General features: G+C 44.1%; 1 protein-coding gene across 1 annotated transcript in view; it reads right to left on the reverse strand.

Annotated features, from left to right (window-relative positions):
• Window positions 1-8,596: 8,596 nt before the first annotated feature.
• alk (ALK receptor tyrosine kinase) overlaps window positions 8,597-22,164 on the reverse strand; it is a gene marked incomplete at its 5' end in the record, with an annotated part of 369,133 nt that continues 355,565 nt past the window's right edge. The window contains 4 exons of the mRNA XM_083997628.1: window positions 8,597-11,621; window positions 12,122-12,212; window positions 13,266-13,400; window positions 13,705-13,806. Coding sequence (XP_083853754.1) covers window positions 10,506-11,621; window positions 12,122-12,212; window positions 13,266-13,400; window positions 13,705-13,806 — 1,444 coding nt within the window. The 3' untranslated portion in view covers window positions 8,597-10,505. The remainder of the gene's footprint in view (window positions 11,622-12,121; window positions 12,213-13,265; window positions 13,401-13,704; window positions 13,807-22,164) is intronic.

Consider the following 22,164-nt stretch of genomic DNA (forward strand, 5'->3'; position numbering starts at 1 on the left):
ATCATCATAGCATCACTAACCTAAACTAGAATTACTGCCTGGAGGTTGTGTGCTTCCACCAGGCAGTTATGGTGCAGGAAATATGCTCATAATGTCTCCTTCCTGAGCTACAGCGCTGAATAACGGCCACAACTGTTTCTGAAGAACATTATGATGTCACAGCCAGATGACCTTTGGCCATTTGGAAATAAAAATGTCCTCATTTTATTCTGTTATCCACTTCATGAATGAGTCATTATTAATGTGTAATTATAGAATGAGCCACTTGAAGCTCTTATTCTGTTACAATAAACTACAAGAGAACTGGCATAAAGTCTTTACAAAGATCTTGTTAAATTCCGATATGGTAATTGCTGGAATCATATTTTAAAAACAGAGTTGTACTTGGCTACATTATGTTGAGAAGTCTTTACTGTTCTTTCATAAACTACAAAAAAAAATACAAAATACAAAAATACATAAACAGAAAAGGGCTAGAAATAAGAAGCTCCTCTGGTGCCTGGTACATAATAAGTGCTAGTTATTAATGCTGGGGTGTTGAAGGCGTTAGAAAAGAAATGAATCCTTATGAGATTCTTAGTCCCCATGCTCTCACATTGTTCCACCACTAGAAACCACAAACAATAACAGGGAAGCATTGACCAAGAAGAATAATAAGTTTACAGTATATTTTTAAGTTCATTTAACTGGTGCAGCAGGAAAACAATCATGATTTGGGTTGTAGGCCAGATGTATTGCTGCACCTGAAAGGCTTTCACTGTGAATGAAGGGAGGTCCACCAGAAGAGCATTGCAGTTGTCAAGGTGAGAGATCTCCATTGCCTGGACCAAGAGCTGAGTGGAATTAAGCAAGGTCTGGTTTTTTATGATGTTGTGGAGAGAAAAGAGACACATGCAGCATGAAGGCAAGGCACGTTTATGGATAGAACATTTCTACAAACAGTTTGTCTCAAAGGGCTTTACACAACACCATAACAACGCCCTCTGTCCTTAGAACCTCACATCCATTAACAGGCAGATGTGACGTAGATGTTTTATACAGACAAGAACACTTTTATACATGGATATGTTAGAGAGACAAGCTGAGTGACCAGCAAGAACCATAGGTACGTATATACTTTGACCAGAGGAGGTGGTGTATATCAGAAGGAGAAGGGGCTGGGAGGGGGAATGAGGGACTTTGTCCTTGCTGTGACACATTGACAGAGTGTTCAGTGAGACAGTATCTAACCAAGACAGACGGACAGCAGGATGCAGTGGTTCACAGTATCAAAAGCTACCAGCTGATTGGTCCAGCAATAATAAGTGAGCACGAGGCTGGGGCTGTGTCTGCCCTCAGGGCCTCAGTCACAGACAACAGAGCTGTGTCAGTGGAGTGGCTGCTCTGGAGGACAGACTGATCTGAATCAAGGAGGTCATTTCTGAGAGGCACCCTCTTAATACACCTATATACAGCCTTTTTAAATGTAAGGAAGAAAATATTCATTTTATGTAGTGAGGACGATGAGAGTGATTCAATACCCTCACTGATCTTTCTTTGACACAATGTCACTCACTTGATGAACAGTGCTGTCTGTTTTAGAACATCCTCTCTTCTCCCACTTCACTGTTACCTGAGGCTAAACTGAATAAGTCTGGGGTCCCTCCCTCCTCCTGCTGATTTAAAATATACATGTGACACAATAGTGTTAGAAGTATAGGTGTTACACAGTAGCTCCTTCTTTTCCTCAACACCTTGGACTGGTTCTCAGTGAGCAACAATAAAGAGGTGGTTAAACTATGTTAAGAGGCATGTCCATCTACTGGAGCTAACGAGGAGTTAATGAGACTCACCTGTGTGGTTAGCACAGCTGCAGCTGCAGATTGATTGAGTGGTGAGAGGAGCAGCTCCACAGCTCCACAGCTCCCATTGCTGAGGACCAGCCTGCTTTATTATGAAGATCATCCACCATTAACCTTTTACCTTTTACCTGAAACCTCAACTGACTGAGGACCCACTGAGGTCTGAGCTGGTCCACAGCTGTGTCAGTCTGAGGGACCTGCTGCTAACTGCTGCTCAGGTAGGCTGACCCAAAACCTTTCTTTTCCCGGCTTTTCCTCCTTAACTTACACTCCGGTTAGGACCAGGATTTGTTTGTGAACACTTAAAGCAGAAGTAAGCGATTGGGTGGTTTTGGCTAACTTCCTGTCAGCCGATGGAGTTAGCAGTCCCCGCCCTCGTCCCTACGTCACCACATGCACGCGCATCCCTTGGCTGCACACACAGAGAGGACCGCCCCTTTATGCCGTTCTCTCTCCTCATTGGATAAAGGTTGTAGGATACAAGGAAAGTTTTCTCCTCGGCTTACAGCAGAGCAGAGTGACTGACAGACCCGTGTTTCAGACCAAACACTATAAGTGATTGCTGTCGGAAGATAGAACTATTTAAGACTTATATTAACACAAACATTCCGCTTACTTCTGCTTTAAGGCGAGACAAGGCAATTTTATTTGTATAGCCCGTTTCTACAAACAGTTTGTCTCAAAGGGCTTTACATGGCATCATAACATCCTGAATGTTATCCGTCATGGGGTCAGTCTACTGAGAGCTGCTCTGTGACTCTAGGCTCCGCCCACTACAGCAGGGTAGTTGTTTACTTGAGCGATTTTTCATGGCATGCAAAAGTTTGGCCACCCCTGGTCAAAATCTCTGTTAATGTGAACAGTTGAGCAAGTAAAAGATGAAATGATCTCCAAAAGACATAAAGTTAAACATAAACACTCTTTTGCAATATTTTAAGTAATATCAGTGTATTATTTTTACTTTCTAAAACTTTAGAGTGAGAAAGGGAAACAAAGCAGCAGCCTGCAAAAGAATGAGAAACCCAGGAGACTTGAGCTCTCAGATAACTTTGACCAATGTATCAGACAAGATATTTACTATTTACACACTGATACTTTTCAAAGTCATTTTGAAAATGTAAAAGATGAAAATCTATCTATATAGTATATATGTTTCAAAATGTAAAGGGAATGTATTATCTGTAACTTTTTGCCTTTTGAAGATCATTTCAGCTTCACCTTGTTTAACTGTTCACATTAACAGGAATTTTGACCAGGGGTGTCTAAACCTCTGTGTGCTGCTGTATGTGCTGGCACAATGGTGACATGTGGTTTGGAGGAGGTTTGTCTGGAAGTAGGTCCAGACGTAGTGGGACACTAAGAGAGGTGATGTGTCCTTGACCTGGAGAGACAGGTATGGTGATGAGGCCAAACTATTGTGTGTGGACAGAGTGACGGAGGATTCAGTGATGTTTCAAAGAAAACAGTTCCTCCTGATCGTATCATTGTAAAAAGAACTCCTGGCAGCACTGATGTGTTCCCTTTCACTTGGGTATAGCTTTTGAAATAATGACAGATAAATGACATCTCTGTTCCTCATAATCAAACGGTTTGTTATCAGTGGTGTAACAATGAGATGAAGGTGAAACCTGAAACAAAGCTCAGACATAATGCATCACAATGTGGGATGTGCTTAGTTGCACCATCAGCACTTACTGTAGTAGAGCTGATCCCTGATGTGAGACAAATGATCTTTGCGAGGCCAGGAATAAGACTCCAGTCGCTTCTGAACGTGATGGAAAGCGGCGCTGGCACAGCTGGCAGCCGAGGAAGACCGTTCGCTATCACTAGCAAATACATAGTGGCAGCCACACAGGCCCATACGTTTGCAGACATGTTTATAATACAGGGATAATCCTGCTGGGGCCTCCATTCACCCCGTCAGAGCTTATGTGCAATAATGACCAGCTCACTGTACATAATCCTGCTTATCACACATACACTTCAGCAACGTGAGCCATCATGATTCAATTAAAATTGATTTTTTATTGGCAAATTTCATCTTGTTCCACTGATTAAAGGGATAGTTCAACATTTGGCAAATTGGCCCATGCCATAATCCCTATAGTTTTAGGAGTAGGTTTGTTACCTTTAATTGTCGGTACAAGCTATTTTTAGAACAGCGGAGCAGAGCCGTGAGCTGCTCAGAGCTACGCTACGGAGGCTAATGGGATTTCTTGGTTTCCCTCATCAAACTCATCAAATACACAATCCAACAACTCCAAAACGCTCTGGTGGACAAGTGGTGACCTGCACATTCACCACGCTATGAGATAATAACAGAACGTTATGAGACAGAGTTGTTTTAGAGGGAAATGCAGAGACTGCTTGCCGAAAAACTGCCACCAGCGCATCATCGGAATTTACCTCGAAAACAAATCTGTCTGGTAACGTTCTGTTATTATCTCATAGTGTGGTGAATGTGCAGGTCACAACTTGTTCATGAGAGCGTTTTGGAGTTGTTGGATTGTGTATAATGAGTTTGATGAGGGAAACCAAGACATCCCATTAGCCTCCGTAGCGTAGCTCTGAGCAGCTCTGCTCTGCTGTTCAAAAAATAGCTTTGCACCAACAATTAAAGTTAACAAACCTACTCATAAAACTATAGGGATTATGGCATGGGCCAATTTGCCAAAATGTTTAACTATCCCTTTAACATTAATACATAAACCAGTGCTGGATGTTACTGTATGATGCTCACGGTCTTTGATCCACGTCAGTCATGGACCACTGGTCAGGTTGCTTCCTCCTCCTCCTCCTCCTCCTCCCCTCGCTGCTCTGCATGTTTGGTAGAGTAACACTGCTGGAGTCATTATTTCTGGATAATTGCAGTTAAATAATCATCCGAGTCTCTTGACACAGTGTGTTCATTGTGTTCCGGTGGCACAATCCAGATATCTAGTGGTTTTATCCGAGCTGAAGCCTTTTGTTCTGTTCCGTTGTTGACTGTCAAATAAAGGGAAAAAATTAACTGTTCTTTTAGAGAGGTGTTTTGGTGTCAGGTGTGCTGCGGTACATCAGAGAGCTGCTGGTCTTAGCTGGATTATTTTGCTCAATTTGGCACAGTTTGCCTTGGTAAGTAGAAAGCAGCATGTGTCCTAAAGCTTTTGAGATAAATTTGATTTTCGTCTGAGTCCAAAAGTAAACCCAGAAATGAGCCCGTGGATTAACTGTCTGAGATCTTCTTAAACTTGCACTGATTTGTCAGCGCCTGCCTTTGCTAAACCTTCACAATGCAGGGTGTGAGTGCAGGGACACGACCTGTAGTCAGAGCAGCTACAGACCAAGAAGAAGTTGGAATCTCTGTTTAACTGTGAAAAGAGACCATTTGTCTACTCTGATTCTGTCATCTTGCTTGGAAATTACACAATTAGTCTAAAACAAAGAGACAAAATTAAAAATGTATCAATGAGTCATTTATGACAGTAAATTCTAAATGTGTAGGAGAGCTTAACTGTCCTGTGAGCTGGATTTGGCCCCAGGCTGGTTCCAAACCCTTGCTCATGTCTAATTATAATGGATTTTGGCTTAAGGAGTCTCTTTAAAGAAGCTACTGGATGATGAACCTACTCTCTGTGCTCTTCTACTTCCAGTACCAAGTCATATCATATCTTTAAAGTCAGATGTAATCAACCAGACTTGAAAATGCTTCAGTGTGATTTTATTCCCCCAACATCTGCTGAAGCCTTGTCTTGTCCTCTGCTCCAACCTGGAGTGTTTATGCAGGACGTCTGCCTCTTGTTTTGTTGCTTTTAACATGAGACAGTAAAAACAAGCTCTGGCTTCTCTGATTAGTTGCTTGCTGTTGCTTTAGCGAACCGTCCAACATCATAAGCTGGGTTAAAGAATAATAACTTTCTATCTGGCAGCACACATTCAGCAGCGAACAGAACACAGTTGGATTTGCCGCAGCTGTGCATCCAGGTTTTGTTGTGATGGCTCTTGTAGGGCTTTACAGCAGCCAGTGGAAATAGACTCAATCTGTTATCTTGAAGCATAATTCTTGGATTGCGACACTTCTTGGAGCTAAGGTCAGACTGAATGTCAGCGAGGAGCAGACCAGCATCTTTATAAGCACTGTTTGGATTTCTCATGAATATCTATAGAGTTGGTGCTCTCCGAGACCTTTTGTTCCCCTGTTTTCCACCTTCTGTTTAAGAAGCCGGTCCCACTGAACCGTGGCACTGCTTTTGTGTTTTGTAAAGTGAATGGATCAATGACGCAAAGTGAATTAAATATGTTTTTTTTTGTTGTTGGATTGTTTAGTCTGTCTGTTACCTCAGCTGGCCGAATTTTTCCATTTCACTGTGGCCATTCTCATCTTCTTATTCCTCTAAAGGCAAGCAGGGTCAGGGCCAGTAAGAGATACTATTAAAAAAGGAAAACTCAGTCTCCTCAGCAGTGAAGAAAACCTGCAAAGGAACAGGGGAGGGAAGCTCAAATATTTTAAACAAGGTTGTGATCACATGCAGCTGAGTGGGAGAGGACATGCACAGAATGTAGAAGAATATTCAGTGTTGACTGTGGAGGGCAGTGGAGCTAGCTGAATCCCTTCATATGAAAAATTGAAAAAGGCTACAGTGAGTAAATGTGCTGCAGCCTGTTGTGTTTGTGGACACAGCAGGCTGCTGTCAGAGCTGGATGGGATGTCTTCTACACCGGGCCGCGGCACGAGGCCAGTGGTGATGTTTGAACGACAAACATCCTGGTTACAGGGTCACATCTGTTCAACCAGAGGGAAAAACAAACCCTCAGACCAGGAAACGGAAACATATTGTCATCTGTGTGATATTAGAGGAATATATGGCTAGAGAAAATATTACAGCTCTGGATATTAGTACTGTGTGTGGCCTCCCTGATGTGGATGTGTTATGAAGACTCTGCTGACTGGTATATTACCAGCTGTGACAGCTGACTGGAAACATGGATGAGCTGCTGTCAAAATAAAATGCAACAGAAACTCAGAAGAAGCCGACAACATAATTCACTGTCTAGCGCTAGCAACAAAAACCATCAAGTTTAACCTCAACACAAAGGATATGCAGTGAGGAAGTTTAGGAAATACTCAAGGACAAATGTCATGAGACATATTTTAAATCCTGCCTATAACTTAAAACAAAACCTTCCCTATTTTATAATACATCCCAACAAACCCATCCAAAAAAAGTCACACACTCTAATATTTTGTTGCAGCATCTTTAGCTTCGATTACGGCAGGCATATCGTTTCCATAAGCTTCTGCAATGTCACAATATTTATTTCCATCCAAAGTTCATTTACTTTTCTAAGATTCTCAATGGGGTTCAGGTCTGGACTCTGTGGTCACACTGGACCACGTTTCTTGATGGTTCCCTCATATCCTTTCAGTCTTTGTGGTGGACAGTTCTTAACCAAATTTGAGTAGTTTCAGTAATCTCCTTAGATGTTATTTTGCTTGATGCCAATAATTTGACCCTTCTGAAACAGATTAACATCTCCACTACTACAGGATGTATCTTCCAACATGGTCATCTAAGAAATGAGAAGCTAACTGCATCACTTAGGGTTAGATACGTTGTTGCCAGCTGAAACATTATCATCTATGCAGTAACTGTCCAATGGGAGGTTCTTACCTATTAGCTCTTACTTATTAGCTTAGTTACATCCAAGTGATGACTTTTTTTTTTTTTTTTTGGACAGGCAGTGTATCTGGTAGTTCACAGTAATGACTGAAGGCTGTAGTGTGGCTGTAGCACTGATACGTGATAAACTCTGTCTGTGGTGCTGAGGAGAAATGTGAACAGCATGTTAAGGGCATTTCAGACCACCTGCCTCTGACAAATGGAATGTGTAGCGTTCGTTTATTCATCAGGAAGTTGTACATTTGTTTTCTTTCGGTAAGAACCCATTTGCTTTTACGTCAGGGATGAGTAATCCAACCAGAACAAAAGACACAGTAGTAATCCAGGTCATTAAGAGCCGGTCAGATTTGGTTTTCCTGCAGTCCTGCTGTATAATAAAACACATTTCCTGCCTCATTTGTAACAAAAATACCATCTAGAACACATTTGCCCTTGGTAATAATTTTTTTTTGAATTTGTCAAATGGCATTCTGTAGAAGGTTTAATAATGTGAACGAGCCAATTTGAAAATGTCAGGGAGCCTGAGAGGCTCAGGTTTCTGTTTGCCATCAGCGGTCTGCTCACGTAAACAGGATTTTGCGTGGAGGCTGATTGATCTCCATGATAAAGCAAAACAAAACTTGAAGCGCAACTGATCCGGTGTGATGTCACGTTAAACTGTGAGGTTCCACACACCTAACACGAGGCTCACTACCTCAGTGGTTTAAATAGCTGCTGCTCAGGAGACTCATGGTTTTTAATTAGCCTCTGCTCTGGAGTCCATTACTGTCAGCTGTTAGCGCTGCGCATCAACAACTGCCAGTAACATTTAAAGACATCAAACCAGCAAAGCTACAGTAATGCAGACACAGCAAATAAAGATGCTATCTCATCCTGAACAGACCTGTTTCTGAGCGTGAGCGTTACGTTACAGCTTTGAGATAAACAACAACAGAACTAATGTTAGCGGTTAAAGGATGTTACACAAAACAAGCTGACTGTGCTCTTACAGAGGTAATCAGCAGAACGTCAGCAGTCCTATTTCAGATAATCCCATTAACTTGGCCCGGATATCAAAGAGAGCTGCAGACAGACAACAGCAAAACAGTTATTATATAGTAATTTATTAATTTTGGCGAATATCTTCTGAAGGGCAATGTACAGCTTTTACCAGAGCCATAGTACAATACTTTATAATTACAACATTTACAGGTGCAGTTCAGTTTGTCTTTTTACATCACACGATGGAGGTGAGCTGAGAGGGAAACACAGAATCAATGCATCTAACACAGGTACAAAATACTTCTCATCAGCCAATATTGAGTTTGCTCATTGACTTGTCCTACAGGGATGGATTTGTCTTCATCAGTCAGCGAGCGTCATGACACATGCACGACAGCTCCTCATCCCACGGACTGACACGTCGCCAAACACAGTCAAGCAAAAGCATCAAAAAAGTGACACGTATTGTCGCCATTCACCTAAATATCGACAGCGCCTCACTCGTGGCGTTATCTGATAAGATATGCTGCACACAGCTGTCCTCCAACAGAAAGAAGCAGACACTAAAACACAGACAGGTGTTCACACCGTGTGAGGATGAAGTGGATCGAGACTCAAACGGGTCCTGGGTTTTTCCACTCACGTGTGGAACAAAAGCAGTTTGTATTCAAACTTTCTCTCAGACTCATTTGTATTCCACAACACTCATCCTATAATAGAAAAGATAAAATATGCAAATTTAAGAATGTAGAGTGCTTTGAGATAGCAATTTGAAGGTTACGATTGATTCAGCAATATTCACTGTGTTTCCATATGCAGACAAAAAAGGGGAAATAATTTTTTTGAAATAAGAAATAAAATGACAAAAAAAATCAGCCTCACTGTCTCAAAGCACTGGTACAACAGGACGGAGGCGTGAACAAAGAGCAGTGCTGTCAATAACACCAGGAGCAACCACTTACTACAAATCCTCAGCAACAACAAAAAGCTCAACTCCAAAATGCTGCTGAGGTGGCCGCCCTTTAATCCACTACAGGTTTTTTTTGTTTTGTTTTGGTGTTGAACCGTCTCCCACATCTGCTGTATCCTCCCACTCCACCTTTAAGGACACAGCTGCTCTCCTCTGTGGGTGTTGTTGGAACACAGTTTTCAGTTTTGGGATGGTTTGAAATTTTTTTTTTTTTGTCACGTATTACTAAAAATAAAATCCTGCAACTTAAAAAACCTAAAGTGAAAAACCAGTTGATGTAAAAGGAACTGGAGTTTTCAATAATTTATAGAGCCACTTCCAAATAATAAATAAACAAATGAATAAATAAACAAGCAGGCAAGCAAACATCAACAAACACATTTTTCCCAGTATTTTAGTATAAATGTCTCTGGTAATCCAATGTCCAACTCAGTGATATTCTTGAAAAATAGTCTGGTACAAGTTATTTACCACGCTGCTGTTTTCCAAAAGGATGTGGAGAGGGAACAGTGTGAGGGTTCTGAGGAGAACGGACACATGTGGCTGGCAGCTGGACACAACGTCACTGTTGCTACAGTCAAGCTGGTCACTGACGTTTGTGACTCCAAAGTTTTAAGTCTGGCAAAATATAGAGATTTGAATCCTTCTGATGGTCCTGATGAACTCACAACCAATCCCCTCCTCTCGCTGTGTCACAAACCTAAACCCACTCCACTCTCAGTCACCATCCTTCCAGTGTTGAAAAAATACATTTTTTTTAAACTCTTAAAACTAGCCTCCTCTACATTTTGCCTCCCAAAGTGTTTTAGTTGTCTGATGTGCTTTACCAACCCTCCGAGGTTCTGGTTTGAAAGGCCTGGTGGACTCATCCAGCTCTCTGTGGTGGGCTCTGTCTGAACTGGAGGAGGAAACCAAAAAGGGTGGGGACGGGGGGACGGGGGGGACGGGGGGTGTAAAACGAGCTCAGTCCTGACACAGTGTTGGCTGCTGAGGGTCCTGGACACACGCTCTCCAAAGACAGGACCTGACTAAAAGCAGGACAGACATTTGGGGCTAAAGCACGGTGGCGTTGTGGCCTTCCATCCTGGGCAGCCGGGGGTCCTGCACTGTTCCCATGGTGACGAGCAGCGGACGGCTGTCCTCAGACATGCCCGACCGACTCAGGGACACAGAAGTGGGGATGGGCCCCCCCCTCTGGTGGGATGCTGAGGGGGGCAGGAGGGGCCCCTGCTGAGAGGGCGGGGGCTGAGGGGGGTTGGCCTCCAGCACCACGCCCTGCTCCTGGTAGCCGTAGCCGATGTTCCCGCACGGGAACCTTCTCAGTCTGTAGAGGGGAACCGGGGGCAAGGCAGCGGAATCTAAAAGCAGAGGGGACTGGGCAGCAGGGGGGGGCGGGGGGGGCAACAGAGGTCTACACAGACCCTGCTGCTGCTGCTGCTGCTGCTGCTGGTGCAGCAGCTGGAGCTGGTGCTGCTGCTGCAGCTGCTGCTGGAACTGCTTGTGCTGGTGCTGGAGCCCCAGCGCCCCCGCCACCTCGGCCACCGTCCGGCCCACGTGCTCCTGCCCCTCACCTGGAACCCTGCCCCCGCTGAGCCCCGCGCCCCCCACCCCTCCCTGCCTCTGCTGCTGCTGCTGCTGCTGCTGCTGCTGCTTCCTCTGCTGCTGCTGCAGGAACCAGGAGCCGTAGGTGGGGTTCCACAGGCTGGTGTTCTTGCCCCCGTGGCCCTCCTTCTCCTGCACGTGGCCCTGGCTGAAGGCCAGGTTGATGTGGCCCCCCTCCGGACTGGGCTGGGTGGTGACGTGAGGTCCCTTGGCAGTGAGTGTGAGGGCGGCCGTGGAGGTGACGGTGTTGGTGGTTGTCATGGTGATGGAGGTCTGCGTGTGAGGCTGCTGGTGCTGGTGGAGGTACGGCTGGCCGGCCGCCGGCTGTGCTTTGGCCTCCGGTGCTGCGCCGGTGATGACAGTGTGCTCCCCCACTCGCTGGTTCTCCTCTCCAGGATAGGACGGTGGCAGCGGCAGCGGGGGCTGTGCCGCCTCCCCATCAGGCACCTGGGCATTTACCAACACAGTTGGAGTGGAGGTGTCTTCAGGACGCATGGGGACACGCTCCTCCTCCTCAGGGACGGGTCCGTACTCTACAGGCAGCGGCATGGTCACCACATCAGGGTCCTATAGGGAGGCAAACATCAGGTCAGGACAGTCAGAGAGGATCTGGTTCAACATGGTGATGTTTGATTCTTCCATCTTTTCAATTAAGCTGCAGCTTTGTGGTGAGAGAATTTAGTTTCTCTGGCTAGAATAAAAACTGCAGAACTGCAAAACATAAGTTCTGGGAGTTTAGTTTTAGTCTGTAAAGCCAATGCAAGCTGAAGCAGCTGCAGCACAGAGCTGTCTGCTAGGTCAACAACAACAGGAGACATTTCTTTAGTTTTTCTGTGAGAAACCTCAAGTTGACCATTGTGTGGCTGAGTTTTTCAGAATAAAATAAGCATCACTCTCCCTCTATGATTTCATTCAGAACTACGTCTTGACTTGTTGTTGTAAAAACGCACCTTGTGTTTCCTCCATCAGTTTATTGGAAATAATAAGTTTATCCTTGAGCAAAACTGTGAATGAATTATTTTCGCTGCTAGTCCCTAACGTGTTCACATGCTGCTCTGTGAGGTTACCTGTAGGCAGTAGTCAATTCTCTCCAGGATAGTGGAGAAGTTGGGTCTGTCTTCAGGCTGGTGCTGCCAACTCTGAGTCATAATACGGTACCTACAGACACACACATGCATGTACAGACACACACCGGCACAAAACACTTAATGAGAACATTCTCTCCCACTCCATGCAGGAGAAGAGTAAACAAAAAGAAAACAGTAGGTGACAAACATCATCTCTCCTGCTGATTTAACCAACTCCAGACTGAGACTCTTAGACAACACATTCCACCCGTTTCTCATCATTGATGTGTTTTGATCACATCAGGCAGAAGTAGAGAGGAGCCTCCCACCAGTTTGAGTGATTGTGTTAAATGGGCGATGCAGATTATAGGAACAACTAACAGTCAAGTTAAATCCTGAGAAAGGTTTTAATTGCTGCACTGACGTCGTCTATCGTTTGTTTCTTTCAAGAATTAGTGTGTCCTGCTGCGAGGCTGTTTCACAACTTCAAATTAATAGAGCACCACGGGACCATATTTGTTATAGAAAAAAAAAATACAAGGAACATGCAAAGCAGGCTGCAAAATGATAAAACTGCAGAGCTGTGGACAACAGGTGTGAAGGATAAAGCTGGAATCAACAGAGAGGCTGGGAGGTGTGTACGAAGGGAGAGCATCTGCCTATATGTGCTTTATCACAGAGTTCACATGAGAGGCGGTATCTTAAAGAGAGCGAAATACAGGGTGCTTTGGAAATGTGTTTTTTTTTTTTTTTTTTAGCTCCATATCAGCTCCCCATGTCTCCCTCCAAATTGGGAGGCAAACATGAAAGAAAGTGTTAGTGTGGTTTCCATATTGAAAGCTCTGAGAGCAACCTCCTGGTACATTTCTGTCGCCTTCTGGGTCACCAACTGTTTACATGTCAATATCAGCCGGAGCCTTTCATGTCTGCCTCTGCATTATTAGTATTATTATTTTTCTTTTTAGTATGCTGCCTATGTACGTGTGTATATAGTTCAGGCATTATATAAACTAAGCATCTCTCCTTCTTGTTTACATTATGAAGCGGTTTAATTAGATCTCATGGGATCACATTATCCTTGTGGTCATGTGCAGCATATGACTGCATTCAGGCCTGTGTGTGTGTGGATGTGTAGGCTACTCACACTGGCCCAGGGCAGTTTTTAGGTGGGTCCATTCTTCCCCCGTTGGTAACAAACTCCAGCACCTCTTGGTTGCTGCGACTTGGATATGGCATGTAGCCCAGTGAGAAGATCTCCCACAGCAGAACCCCAAACGACCTTTACAGAGGCAGATGATGAGAGGAGAGATTAGTTAAAGAGAAGGAAACACAGGCCGGGGCGAGACTGAGGACAATGATGTCATTAATTACAGGCATCGTCAGAGCTGAAGCAGTAAAGGATGAAAGCAGAGGACAAGGAGGAGGCAGAGACAGAAATATACTGTATGGGCAGGGAGCAGAGATAGACAGAGGGAGGTGACAACAGTGGGAGGGAGCGAGCGGGTTGGGACAGCACACATTGTGTGAAATATATAGGAGGTGACATCACACTGTCCTCTCAAAGAGACGTGAGAGATTCTCACCATGTGTCTGTTTTAGATGTGAAGATGCCCTCCATGAAGGCTTCAGGTGGCATCCACTTCACTGGCAGCATGGCACGGCCCCCCTTCCTGTAATAACTTGCCCTACACACACACACACACACACACACACACACACATACACAGACAAGTTATGAAAAGTCAAATTCATTTTGACTAACATTGTTGTTAATAAAACATTGATTTTCTTTGCCTGCTGTTGCAGCTGCAGCTCTACAACTTCTGTTTGCATCCACTAAGGCAGAACCACTGTTGGGCTCATTAGAAACAGGGACTTCCTGTATTTTTTATTTTATTTTTATTTTTTTTTAGAATTTACAGGTTATTATTATTATTTTTTTTGAATTAGAGTTTACAGGTTGTTGTCTCTCTTTTCATTAGCAGTTTCTACATCCTCTTTTTGTTATATTCTGTGTTTGATTCACACAGCATCTACCCTGCTCTGTTCCTCCCTCATACTTACCCTCCGACCCTCATACTTACCCTCCGACCCCGGTTGAACATTTGTTTACTTATTTACACTCCTCACTACCTTCAAATTTTGTGTTACCACTGCCAACCAGTTTTATGTTGTTCCCCCTTTCCCCAAACAGTGAGCTTGGGGTTGTAACAGCTGCTAAAAATAAAAAAGGGAGCAACTGTTAAATGAAAACCAGCATTTATAGTTTGCAGCACCATCACCATGGAAACACTTCTGCTCTCAAAGGCAGAGAATAGAGTAAGAAAAAAAAAGAGGAAAAATTCTCACATCCAGCAATTAATTCAGTGTATGTCAGCGGCTGTATCAGGACTCTGATCCAGTTGCATTTTCAGCTTCCTTACATGTTGGTGTGAAAGATGCTCTGAGAACTCCTTATCTGACCGGGGGGAGGAGGAGGAGGAGGAGGAGGGAGACGTCTGGCTGGGCTGAGCCCTCTCTGAGTTATTTCCCATGCTGCCTTGTGCTCTGCATCAGTAGAGAAATTATCAGATGTGTGTTCTATCTGATTGTGGCGGCTGATAGAGGTGACAGCCCGGTTCATCTCGCCCAGCTCCAGGCACCGAGAGCACAGACATGAACTGGATGCCGCCTGGCACCACCTCCATCGTGGTGTCCATACGGAAAAATAGAGACGTATCAGAAGTGGTGTCGGCTGTGTTTAACTAGGAAACGGCATCATTTGGTGCAGTTTGCTGTTGCAGAGGAATAAATCTGTTTTACCCCAGAGAATTTGTCATAAAACTGTCACTTTGTCATAAAAACGTCCCTAAGCACAAATTTGTAAACGTGGCGAGAGGTTTATAATAAACAGGGCTGTAATAGGCTGTAGATAGAGACTGGAAGGATGCCAGTTCATGTCCCTGGGCCTTTGACTAAAGGGGAGGCAGTAACACTCTCTTTGTCTTTGCCTTCGAAAACTAGACAAGTAAATGAAGCACCAACTGTTCTGCTGAAGCTGCACTTGGCTGCACAGGAGCGGACTGTAATTACAGTGGGCAGCTCCCAGGTGTGAACGTGCAGCAGCATGAGAAAAGAGCATTGTGCTCAGTTGTTTAACAGATAGAAGCTAAAGAAGAAAAAGGAATGGTAAACACATGAAAAACACAGTGGCAAAGAATAGGATGGACAATTGCTGCTTGGATAAAATATGGGACAACGAGGAAGAAAGAAGTGTATGTTGGCAGCCTGAGCTCCTCAGATACAGCAGCCAAGGCCTATGGGCTCAGGCTGCGTGACCCATCACATATTGTCCTGGTCTAAGGAGGATTTCAAGCTAATTTCAAGTGGTGCTGTTCATAACCAGGGGCCAAAATGTGTGAGCTGCTCTAAGCTAAAGCTATGAATGACTTCACAGTGCTGTGTAAAATTTAATCCAAAAATAACATGAAACCGGTGCCAGGAAGCTAAAACACATGAATTAGGACCAGGGGCACCTTAACATGACTGCAGGCACTGGGGCTACAGACGTGGTGCAAATAATTGCGTCGGGCTAAAGACTTTAACGGAATAATTAATCAAATTGCTCCATGGAACTGCAAAAATGTCATTTCACGTAATACGTGACGGAGCTTTATCCATTTATCCTCACTGCATTGTGACGGTAATACTACTGTCTCCAAGGTGCTGGATAGCTCCACGGCTGCTCCCAGCAGCAGCCTCAGCACCTTGGAGAGCGCCGCAGCACGCAGCCCTGACAAACACCGACCTGGCTGCAGGAGTAATATCCTTAGAAAAATGAGAACAACAAGAGAGGACTCTCAAAGGACAAGAGTTGAAGTTGAAAGGTTAACGTTTGTGTTTAAAAAGTTTGTGCAGTTCATCCATTTCTGCTGTGACAGACTAGACTCTGCACCATGACTGAAGCTATGTGTGTGGTTTACACTGTCCTTCTTATTGGTGAGTGGATATGTTTTACAATGGTGAAATCCACAGTTGCTATAGGGTCTAGGTTCTCCCATCCCTCATGCAGAAAAAAAAATTGAAATTAAAGGAGACATATGCCCCCCTTCCACAAATTAAAATAGTTCCCAGGTGTCTTAAAGACATGTCTGTGACATGCTTTGGTCCAAATCCCCCAAAGATCAAACATCACAGCTCTTTTCATCCTCTCTAAACAGGCCTGTTCAGAACGGCTGGTTTCAGTGCCTGTCCCTTTAAATGCAAATTAACCACTGCTTGCCCCGCCCCTTCTACCGGTCCCAGGTAGGGGTGGGGTTATGGAAATTTGAATCCTAGTTACATCACTGGAAGACAGCTGAGGGAACAGCTCATAAAACCACATTTCGGATTTCAACCTAGACAAACACCTAAATTATGTTAAAGCAGAAGTAAGCGATCCGGTCGTTTTGGCTAACTTCGTTAGTTAGCAGCCCCCGCCCTCGTCATGGATCTATTGGTCCTCGTCCCTACGTCACCACGCGCATCCCTTGGCTGCACACACAGCCCTTCATGCCGTTCTCTCTCCTCATTGGATAAAGCTTGTAGGATACAAGGAAGTATAGGCTACAAGAAGTTTTCTCCTCAGCTTACAGCAGAGCAGAGTGACTGACAGACCCGTGTTTCGGACCAAACACTCTATGTAAGTGATTGCTGTCGGAAGATATAACGATTTAAGACTTATAAACAAACATTCCGCTTACTTCTGCTTTAAAGAGCATTCAAAAAGTGTTATTTTCATAATATGTGCCATTTAAAACAAATCTTTGTAATCATTTTTTTTGGGGATTAAGTCAAAAACGGTCCCATGAACTAGTTCAGACAAGTTAGACTGGACTGTTATGAAAACAAAGGACAGTGTATAATGGATGGATCAGGACAGCACAGTGTTATCAGGCCAAAGGCGATCTGAATAACTAAACCTGGTTAAACAACGTTAAATGTTAGAGTTGTTATTCTCAGTACTCACAAGGTCTCATTTAAACTCTAACAACTGTAACAAAGCACAACAGTGAAGGTGCAGGTGGTGGTAGCTGTTCTCACGTACCACGAGCTGCTGGAGTTTTAATTTTAAACAGGGATGAATAATCATAACTTCAAAGCAGATCAGTTTAATCTACATTATCTCAGATCAAGGACTATTGTAATGCAGACAAACTGTGCTCTGATCTTCACGCTCCGTCCTGTGTGTATAGAAAATCTATTTAACATAACACAACATACCACATATTTGGCCTGAGATTTGAGAGACTGACGTGGGATTAGAGTTTTGGCAACTGTGTAATATTGACTAAAATAGGTAAAACTGTAAAATCTAACCATGCTAATGCACTCACTCACCTGCCTGAGAGGTGAGGGGGAGACTCAGCTGTCAGAAGAGCTGCTGACTCTGAGCAACATGGAGATACATTATAATATCACAGATATTGTGGATATCTCTCACTTTTCCCTGATGGCCTGAATTACTCGCTGCAGCACTGGGCTGCTCTGTCTTGGCTGTGAATGCGATGCAGTGTCCTCTTTTCATGCACTGATGGTATCACTTATAAAGTTTTTATTTTGTGTGCTTTTAATAAAGTCCAGTCGAGGTGTGGCAGAGCATTCTGTATGACGGTAACTAGCCATGTCTCATGAGGCCCGTTGCTGGTTGGAGCTCATGCCCTGGTGAGGCCTATGCGTGAAGGTGCCATTGATCTGTGGCCTCAGCTTCTCAGATGCTCAGACTTGCTTTTAGTGTGGTTATTTCTATAGCAAACGTGTCTTTAATTCTAAGTTCAGAGACAACCGCATTCCCCCCACCGTACAAATCCAAGGCAAATAACTAGAACCAACACTCATCATTTGGTTTCGCTCAGAGCTGTAGCTGTGTATCTTCAGGGGAGCGGTGAGCGGAGATAAATATAGATGATATGCTGTCAGATAAAACGCCTGAAAGGGAAATACATACTTAGAAAACTATTGGCAGGAGAAGAAGTTTGCCTTGAGGAAAGTTAAACATAATCAATGAAGCAGAAAAACAATTACTAGTTGAGTGTGTCTGCTGGATAGATTAGCTAACAACGTACTGCAGGGCACTCGCACAGATCACCACCCAATGCCTTAATCTATCACTTAGAGCAACACAATCAATGCAATAAAGGCAATGGGTTACCTCCTCCGCTTCAGCCCCACAATTGGAGAATTGAGTCCTGCCACCGGCTTCTCTACTGTACCCCCTCCTTACTGTGACTCCCTCTAATTTTCTTGTCTGTTCCAGTTGAAAAAAATGTAAGGAAATTGGATAGCTCTACATCAACAGATGCAATTAGATCAAACAGCTGTAGCAGTGGGCGCTCAGTGGCAGCTCCGCTTGTTGCTCTGTAAAGCTCGGTTTTCTGTGTAAAGACGTTTAGAAAAAAAGCCGACTGGCGCAATCTTCTCGTGTTTTTTTTTTTTTTTTTTTTTTGCACTATATTTACGGCGGCTGCTTATTCTGACCTCGAAGGGTGAAGAACTTTCCTTTATTTGTATTCAGGTTCTTATCTGTCCATTAGAAATGCTGAAACATTTTGAAAAGATTGAGGAATGGTAAAACGTAGAGCGTGGGACTGATAATCCCCTTATCGGTGGATCAAATCCTTTTTTTTTTTTTTTTTTAGCACGGGGTTTATGGACATATTTATTGCTACTGCTAACACCACCAACACAGACTGAAGGCTGAGCTGCAGATCAGGGAGGCTTAAATACAGGCCAAGGAAATCTATCGTACAAATTTCGGTGTTTTATACCTATGTTTTTGTGTGTGGAAGGGAAGGGGAGCTGGAAGCTGCGGAAGTATTAAAGAGGAAAAAGTAAGAGACATAGGCAAAGAAAGGATTGTGTTGAATAGAAAGTCAAATAGAGGAACATGCACTGAGGGACACAATGTGGAGCCTAATACTTCTGTCTCCTCACTGTGTTGAATGTCTTTGTTTACAGTGTGTGTGTGTGTGTGTATGTGAGCGCACCAGGCTGATCTTATTAAATACAACCTGGAGTCACGCTGTAGACTGTTGTTAATACTTAACTATGAGGAAAATAGCCATATAAGGCAAAATAGCAATTCTTCTCAAAGAGCACAGAGAGTTTCTCGTCACAGTGGCAGGTGTTTACCTGAGGATGATTACTGACTGGCAGCGATTGTTTACACAGCTTTTTATTTACCACCGCATCCCCCTGCGTGCCGCCATGCGAGTGAAATTTGTGTGCGAGAGGAAGCTCATGGAATATCACGTGCGAGTGCGCCTGTGGCTCTCTACCCAGAATATAAAAAGCTGACATTAAGCCTCGCCCCGGTCCCTGACTGTGACACCCGTCCCCCCTGTGACAGCCTCAAAAGAACTACCATGTCCCTCGTCACATAGCAGGAGGGCCACATCATGAAACAGCAGAAATAACACACCCATGGCAGCATTGTGTGCTAAACAACCGCCCCTCCTTCTCAACATAATAACAATGATAAAAAAATAAAAAAATCCCAGCACCACCAGGGCTCCAGGCTGAGAGATAAAAACAAAATCACAGCACGGCACCTGAAAAACTGACATCAGCAATTAAATCAAGCGCTCCTAATGCGGCTCCCCAGGGGGATTGTGCAACAGCCTTTTTCCGGATGCTCTGAGTGTGACTTTGCTCTTGTGTGACTCTCCATCATATGATTTGAAAGTGCTGCGTTCATATAGCTGAATGTTGTGACATATTTCCCCTGCTCTAATTTCTTACAAGATGAAAGGCTTGGGAGATTTCCCTGCTGGATTGCGCATTCATTTAAATTGTGTCACGTGAAATTGTGGTAGCTATATTAAAAAAAAAAAAGCACGAGCTAAGAATAATGAGATGCCACTGGGGCCACAGATGAGCTGATGTAGATTAAAAGAAGGCTTCAGTACACCAGTGTGATGGAGAATAAAAACACTTTCACTGCTCTAACATTCACCAGCTGAAAAGATCCATGATAAAGTGTCACAGCCTCTACAATCACACAGGGAGAAAAACAGAGCCGCAACTTCAACTCAGATTTCTAAATCGGAAAGTTTTCAGGAGCTGCACATGCCGTAAGCAGCAGCTGTTTAAGAATGTACCCATAAATCCAGTGGAACCAGTGAAGTGTACAGTGCACCTCTTCTCAGTCTAGTCAGTCGTCTTTCTACCAAATGATACCGAGGGGAATAAAGAGATTTAATATCGTCTCTGTCACCAAGTCTGGACTGTGTTTGCTCACTGCTCTTAGGAGAAACTGTTTTACTTTTGCGTTTTGCTTGGTCACATCCTGTGGCTGAGGAAGTGTCTCTTCCCAGAGTTTCACTTGGGCAAATATGGTAAATTAACAACTGGAGATACTCTGGCTCTGGATCTCATCCCACCAGGGGCCGCTGCTTCGTGCCCAGTCTTTTTTTGGCAGAGACTGCATCAGATAGATCCAGGCAGGAAATCAGACACAGGGACTCTTAATTATATCATATCAGTATGATAAATATCAAAACCCGTTTCCCCAGGTCAGAGGTCAGTCACTCGCAGCATTTTCACCATCAACCAACGGTAGAAGCACAAAAATCAAGGAAAAATAAGCAAATCAAGTAAGAAGTGGCCAGTGTGGCAGGAAGCTGTGGAGGAGGGAACCAAACTGAACCAGACTGGTGCCCGCTGCAACCCCGGGGTTAGTTAAGGTGAAGCTGTTGACAAAACAAATGCAGCGTTTGTTTTTGATTTCAGACGACCTGCGCTGATGATCAGAGCCAGAGCAGGAAGTGGTGTAACCCTGCGTGGGAGAGGAAGTGAAGTGTGTGTGTGGGGGGGGGGGGGGGGGTGTGGGGTTGCTCACAAAGCAAAGGACTGTTACTGGAGACTGGGGCTGGCTTTGTGTCTCACACTAAAGATCACCATTTATTTCTTGTGACCATTCAGGTAATTGTCCCAGGGTTTCCCCCAGAAAACTTGTTAAGCCCGGTGGTAGGGGGGCACCGGGCATCTTTCTTTGTGACCGGCCTGACCCTGACCACTGACTGATGACAGGGACCTATAGGTAACAGATTCATTAATGGAGTAATAGAATTTAGAAGGCGTGATCTACTGTTTGGACCAGAGTGAAAACAAACGTGTGTAAACGCGAACCTTGAGAGCTGAAAAATGAAACAATGGGTCATTTTCACATCTGGTGAAAGTGTCTCGGCTCACAGAAGTCCGGAGCTCTGACGTGCTAACAGCTACCAGCTAACAGCCATGCTACAGCAGCTGGCTGAGCCTTTTGGAGCCGTGGCTCAGGTGATGAAAAAGACACCTGATTACATGTTGATGGAGTACAAAAACTGATTTAAGAAAATAAATAAACGATGCTTAGCCGGGCTTATAATACACTGGGGGAAACCTTGTTGTAACCCTCATGCAGTATTTGCTGGCTAAGCATAAGTATAAAATGAAAAAAGAGACTTAAAGGGATAGTTCAACATTTTGGCAAATTCGCCTATTGCCATAATCATAATAATAATGGTGTTAGGAGTAGGTTAATTATCTTTAATTGTCGGTGCAAGCTGTTTTTAGATTGGCGGGGCAGAGACGGAGGCGCATACTTTCCTTTTTCCGTCATCAAACTAAATACACAATCCAACAACTCCAAAACACTCTCGTGGACGAATTGTGACCTGCACATTCACCACACTATGAAATAATCATGTAATAATTATGTAACATTACGACACATGAAGCAAATACTCAGAACTACTTGCTTTTGTAATCACTCCACCCAGCATCTGTGTCTGGAATGTAGTTCCAGCTACGCATTTGCCTCGAAAACAACTCTGTTTCTTAACGCTTCATGATTATTTCATATGGTGAATGTGCAGGTCACTACTTGTCCATGAGAGCATTTTGGAGTTGTTGGATTGTGTATTTGAGTAGTTTGATGAGGAAAACGTGAAAGTACCGCGCATTGTGCAGAGCTCGCGTCTGTGCCCCGCCGATCTAAAAACAGCATTTGCCAAAATGTTGAACTATCCCTTTAACAGCAACGT

This window comes from Trachurus trachurus (genome assembly GCF_905171665.1).
Source record: "Trachurus trachurus genome assembly, chromosome: 22".
NCBI lineage: Eukaryota > Metazoa > Chordata > Actinopteri > Carangiformes > Carangidae > Trachurus > Trachurus trachurus.